We start from the raw sequence: 7,120 nt of genomic DNA on the forward strand, positions 1-7,120 counted from the left end.
TGTTATGCAGCCCTTTACAAAGCCCATTGTCAAATCACTAGCTGCCCATAGTATTTTATTTGTTAAAGCAATAGCTTAAGCATTTATTTTCATACACACATGAATCATCAACAGTTCATCAAAGACCAAAGATTTATTTAACAAAACAAGGCTTTAGGGAGACTTCTAAATCTGTACTGTTTCCATAGCTAACCCACAGTGCTCAGGAAATTCTTTATAATGTGTTTATTTGTAAATTAAAGACTGAAAAAAGAATTTAGATAACAGATAGACATAAAACAAAAGCTTAAAATGTTAAGCACTAATCATATAATCATACACTACCTCAAATTAGTATTGTTTGCCTTTAAGGTTAGCTATTTAAATTAGATCATCCCTAAATCATGCTAATTAAAATTCAGTGCAATGATTACTTAATAGTTTTAACCGTTTATATTTAATGGAATATTGTTTCTTTATATACAGCACCCACTATTATTTCAGAAAAGACAACAGAGGGACCAAGCTCTTCAGGGGTACAAGGTAATTATAAATAGTTATATATATACTTTAACTATGACAAAAACAAGTCAAAGCAGGCACATAGGGAAAAAAAACTATAGATAAGTACAAATAGGGAAACACACACATATACATACATTTTCTGAGGACATGAAAATCTTGCAAGAGATATAGATCACCTTTTATACCACTACTAACAAAATATGTAAATTAAATGTTGACAAAATAAGTTTTTAAGGAATAATCTTTTTTGTTACCCATAGCACCAAGCCAAGTTCTCATATTCTGGAGAAAAAGGGGAAATTTTATATGTTATTGTTGTCTACTAGGACATTTTTCAGATTTTTAGAACCTTTCAACCATTATCAATACATTACTGAAAACAGGTTCAATTCATAAAGGCTTATAAGATAAGTCTATTTAATTTACCCACATTACTATAATTTTCAAAACCTGTTGAACTCTCCTTAAAAGAATTTTCATGTTTTTAAAAAAAAAATTAAATCTCCCATTTTAGAGAATGTTGGATTCCTGGTCCCTCTCTGCACTCAGTTGTTCCTTCCACAAACCCTTACATCATTAATGTGCTTTTATTGAATAGTATTATCTTCTTTTGTTGGGAGAGCTTTTTGCAAAGTTTAATTTTAGTACTAGAGTAGAAGAGAATAGCTTGTGTATACTTGTGCATTAGATTGACCAATTATAAGATTCCACAACACACAGCAATGAACCTGTTGTGGTGTGTTGCCATTCACAATACAGTAGATTAATCATGTACATACTGTGCCTTGTACCACTACAATGGTATAAAGGGTAATCTTCATTTTTTGATAAATCAGGGTGTCTTGACATAAAACTTAAAGAATAGGCTACCTTTATTCAAAGCATGTTAAGCCATGTGCATTGGTGCACATGTGGTAATGCATCACAAATGACAAAAGGTGTGAACCCAGTATGAGTAATTGTATATGACTAACCCATGTTCTTCTCTTTTTGTGAAACAAGTCACCAGCACCGCATTTACTGAAACATCCACAGCAACTACAAGCAAAACTACCACTACTCCTTCTACCACTACCCCTACTACTACAACCCCTACTACCACTACCCCTACTACTACAACCCCTACTACCACTACCCCTACTACTACTACCTCTACTACCACTACCCCTACTACTACAACCCCTACTACCACTACCCCTACTACTACAACCCCTACTACTACTACCCCTACTACTACTACCTCTACTACCACTACTCCTACTACTACTATCCCTACTACCACACTGTGCACCACAGAGGAGACAGAGGAAACAACACCTCTTACAGAAACGACTACAACTACAACAGCTATCACTTCCACAGGTAAAAACAATGCTATGAAATTAAAATTATGTCAAATATTCTTTTTGTATGTATGGTTGCCTTTTATCTTTTGTCCCCTTTGGCACATTAGATGTGTTTTGATAAAAACTATTAGCCTTTATTTTTTTAAGAAAAGGGATGGGCAGGATATAGACATAATGCAGACGGAAGAAATCCCATGACCATGAACCATGTGCTATGCAAACAACTATTTTCCAGAAGAGGAGAGGGAATCAGTTGTAAAAACACCATACTGTTTGGTGTTATTCAAAAGGAGAGTCCTTCTGCATCTGTAGTGCTTATGTTGTCTTTGGCAAGGAATAAACAGATCAACAGACATTTGTATAAACACAGTTAAAAAGTCCTAATCAATTGCAGTGTTCTTATAATAACTGCCATTTTTTTTAGGATTAACTCATATTGCCAAGGACAAAAACCTATATATATATATATATACATACATATATATATATATATATATATATATATATATATATAGCACTTACTACTAGTTACTTAAGGTAGAACAATACTTTTATGTTACTTTTTATGTTATGTAATTTTTTCCCCATTTTCAACAACTACCACAACAGAATCTACAACACCAGGAACTACTACAACAACCACACCGGGAACCACCACAACAACTCCTATAACTACTACCACAACCACAACAGAATCCACAGCACCAACAGAATCTACAACAACACTAGGAACTACTACAACAACCACACCGGGAACCACCACAACAACTTCTATAACTACTACCACAACAGAATCCACAACAACACCAGAAACTTCAACCCCAACAGAAACCACCACAACAACTCCTACAACTACTACTACAACAACAACAACAGAATCCACAACAACAGAAACTACAACAACACCAGGAACTCCAACCCCAACAGAAACCACCACAACAACTCCTACAACTACTACTACAACAACCACAGAATCCACAACAACAACAGAATCTACAACAACACCAGGAACTACAACCACAACAGAAACTACCACAACAACTCCTACAACTACTACCACAACAGAATCCACAACCACAACAGGAACTCCAACCACAACAGAAACCACCACAACCACTCCTACACCTACTACCACTACAACAACAGAATCCACAACAACACCAGGAACTACAACCACAACAGAAACCACCACAACAACTCCTATAACTACTACCACAACAGAATCCACAACAACAACAGAATCCACAACAACACAAGGTATTTCAACCACAACAGAAACCACCACATCCACTCCTACACCTACTACCACAACCCCTACTACTACAACCCCTACTACCACTACCCCTACTACTACAACCCCTACTACCCCTACTACTACTACCTCTACTACCACTACTCCTACTACTACTATCCCTACTACCACACCGTGCACCACAGAGGAGACAGAGGAAACAACACCTTTTACAGAAACAACTACAACAACTACTACTTCCACAGGTAAAAACAATGCTATGCAATTAAAATTATGTCAAATATTTTTTTTGTATGTATGGTTGCCTTTTATCTTTTGTCCCCTTTGGCACATTAGATGTGTTCTGATAAAAACTATTAGCCTTTATTTTTTTAAGAAAAGGGATGGGCAGGATATAGACATAATGCAGACAGAAGAAATCCCATGACCATGAACCATGTGCTATGCAAACTACTATTTTCCAGAAGAGGAGAGGGAATCAATTGTAAAAGCACCATACTGTTTGGTGTTATTCAACAGCAGAGTCCTTCTGCATCTGCAGTGCTTATGTTGTCTTTGGCAAGAAATAAACAGATCAACAGACATTTGTATAAACACAGTTAAAAAGTCCTAATCAATTGCAGTGTTCTTATAATAACTGCCAATTTTTTAGGATTAACTCATATCAGCCATTCAGATACCAGCCTTATCTACCCTGCCTATTGTAGAATCAGTTCTGATTGGTTGCTATTGTCCTGTACCTGAGTCTGGGCTGTGGATATTCACTATTTACATGTTCCTAATAAGCAGTTTAATAACTAAAACAATGTATGCCTGACTTCTGCAGCTGCTTTTGTGCAAAAATATATACAATACAATAAAAAATATACCACAAAATACACCAAATTCAGTCAGCTTAGAAACTTCTTGTTGTTTACATTGGAAGGCTAGTGGACAAGGACAAAAACCTATATATATATATATATATATATATATATATAGCACTTACTGGTAGTTACTTAAGGTAGAACAATACTTTTATGTTATTTTTTATGTTATGTAATTGTTTTCCCCATTATCAGGGGAATCATGTTTTCATGTTTACTCCTTGCACTGTATCTATGTAGAAGGATGTTTTCACCCTAAAGAAAGAACATATACATACATTTATACATACAGAGCATCTCCCTGTCTCCAGATCTCTATATTACTTTGGGGTGTATTTATTAGCTCAGGGGTGACCAGGGCAGAATAATAGTAAACCTGTTTCAGTCCATGTTTGCTGGATCACCCAGGTTCTCTTGTGAGAATCTATCTTCTCCAGTCTTGGAAAGCTTTAATAAATCAGACCCATTGTAATGGCACTACATTTTTATTTTGTCATGTACTATAAGGTATATTTAAAAAATGCTTTTAGACTATTCATTTGATTATTCATGCATTTGTGTTCTTTTCTGTAATACTGTTACTGGATCTACCTTTCTCCTTTCATGAACAAACTATTGTAAAGTACAGGTGGTGTGTTACTAACCTTTACTTCTTCTAATAACAGTGGCATCTACTACTCCCGTACCTACAACAACTTCAATAACCACAACAAAAGAAACATCGACTACATCTGAGTTCACAACTAGTTCTTCCACACCATGTGTATGTGTATACCATGGAAAACCATATTTACCAGGTAACAAAAAAATACAACTAACTTTTTCTTTTAAATTCTAAAAAAAATTTCAACAAACCGTTTTTAATATGCATAGGAATCCGCAAGTGTTGCTTAAACGTTTATCCAAACAGAAAAAAAACCCCAGAAATATTTACATTACCATGCTGTAGATGTGGTTGTCACAGGTAGTTTATAAAAAAGAATTGACATCTACAAAAGTACAGTTTTCTCATTGATTTTCAAGGTCTCACTGATATACTGTATGTTAGCATGAATTCTCAACTAGGTTTCCCTAGTGTTCACGTGTACTTTTGTGAGCTTTTTTTTCTAAATAAACCTGCAATGCGCAAAAGTAACCTTATGTTTTCATCATCCTTTTATGTTTTGAACTATGGACCTGGCCCAATCTGAAGTCTAAAGGTATCTTGAGGGTATTGTGGCTGTTGGAACAGGAATAAGGGCAAGGATGAGCAGACAAGTTATTCCTGACCATAATTCTGATAAAGAAATCTACTTTTGCTGATTGGTCTTCAAACTAGCAATAAATTAAGGGCTCCTTAGGTGTTTCAAATATATCCCATGATACATTTTCACACACAAATCCTCTATCCTCTAAGATAGGATAGGATTTGTATTTGGAGATTTGTTGTAGACTTATCCTGGTGTTGCCCTGATAAGTTTGTTTTGAAATAAAGTTTTTAAGGCCGATTGAATGGAGAATAAAAAATATGTAACATTTAATCGTTTGTTTCCATTTTTCAGGTGAAATTATCTCGAGTGGGGTATTCAATCAAACCTGGTGCTTCACTGTAATCTGCAAATCTGAATGTAAAGTTGATGTCAATAGCTGGATATGCACTACACCACCCACCACAGTTACAAAAACAGAAACACCCACCACAACTACACCACCAGGAAGTAGTCATACAACAGAATCCACAACAACAACAACAGAAACCACTTCAACAACTACCACAACAGAATCCACAACACCAACAGAATCTACAACAACACCAGGAACTACAACCCCAACAGAAACCACCACAACAACTCCTACAACTACTACTACAACAACAACAGAATCCACATCAACAACAGAATCTACAACAACACCAGGAACTACAACCACAACAGAAACCACCACAACAACTCCTACAACTACTACCACAACAGAATCCACAACAACAACAACAGAATCCACAACAACACCAGGAATTTCAAGCACAACAGAAACCACCACAACCACTGCTACACCTACTACCACAACCACAACAGAAACCACCACAACAACTCCAACAAGTACTACCACAACCACAACAGAATTCACAACAACCCCAGAAATTACTACAACAACCATAACAGGGACCACCACAACAACACCTGCAACTAGTACCACAACAGAGTCCGCCACAACACCAACAGAAACTACAACAACACCAGGAACCACTACAACAACCACAACAGGAACCACCACAACAACTCCTACAACTACTACAACAACCACAACAGAATCCACAACACCTACAGAACCTACGACAACAACAGGGACTTCTACAACAACCACAACAGGAACTCCCACAACAACTCCTACAACTACTACAACAACCACAACAGAATTCACAACAACCCCAGAAATTACTACATCAACCACAACAGGAACCACCACAACTCCTACAACTACTACCACAACAGAATCTACCACAACACCAACAGAACCTACAACAACACCAGGGACCACTACAACAACCACAACAGGAACCACCACAACAACAGAATCTACCACAACACCAGGAACCACCACAACAACCACAACAGAAACCACCACAACAACTCCAACAACTACTACCACAACAGAATTCACAACAACCCCAGAAATTACTACAACAACCCCAACAGGAACCACCACAACAACTCCTACAACTACTACCACACCAGAATCCACCACAACACCAACAGAACCTACAACAACACCAGGAACTACTACAACAACCACAACAGGTACCACCACAACAACTCCTACAACTACTACAACAACCACAACAGAATCCACAACACCAAAAGAACCTACAACAACACCAGGAACTTCTACAACATCCACAACAGGAACCACTACAACAACTCCTACAACTACAAGTCATCCTGGCTGTCCGTTTGATCCCTATCGTGAGGTAAGAAAGGCATATATATATATATATATATATATATATATATATATATATATATGCCAATATTTCAGAACAAAAACTTTGCCAAATAAACATTCTGATAACATGAATATAAAAACTGGCAGTGCATTAGAAGTATACAAGTGCCAATATATCTACAGCACTACAAATTGTCCTGCAAAAGTACAACACCTTTCTGAAGCTTTCC

The 7,120-nt window shown here is 36.6% G+C and overlaps 1 protein-coding gene across 1 annotated transcript; it reads left to right on the forward strand.

Moving 5' to 3' along the window:
• Positions 1-465: 465 nt before the first annotated feature.
• Positions 466-6,915, forward strand: LOC140321180 (uncharacterized; the record flags this gene model as incomplete). Its single annotated transcript, XM_072398035.1, has 5 exons — positions 466-522; positions 1,507-1,866; positions 2,460-3,347; positions 4,634-4,765; positions 5,510-6,915. Coding segments are annotated over 5 exons (2,843 nt in total), but the record flags the coding sequence as incomplete, so codon positions are not given.
• Between the last annotated feature and the right edge of the window lie 205 nt (positions 6,916-7,120).

Source organism: Pyxicephalus adspersus, unplaced genomic scaffold (genome assembly GCF_032062135.1).
Source record: "Pyxicephalus adspersus unplaced genomic scaffold, UCB_Pads_2.0 Sca1145, whole genome shotgun sequence".
Classification (NCBI taxonomy): Eukaryota; Metazoa; Chordata; class Amphibia; order Anura; family Pyxicephalidae; genus Pyxicephalus; species Pyxicephalus adspersus.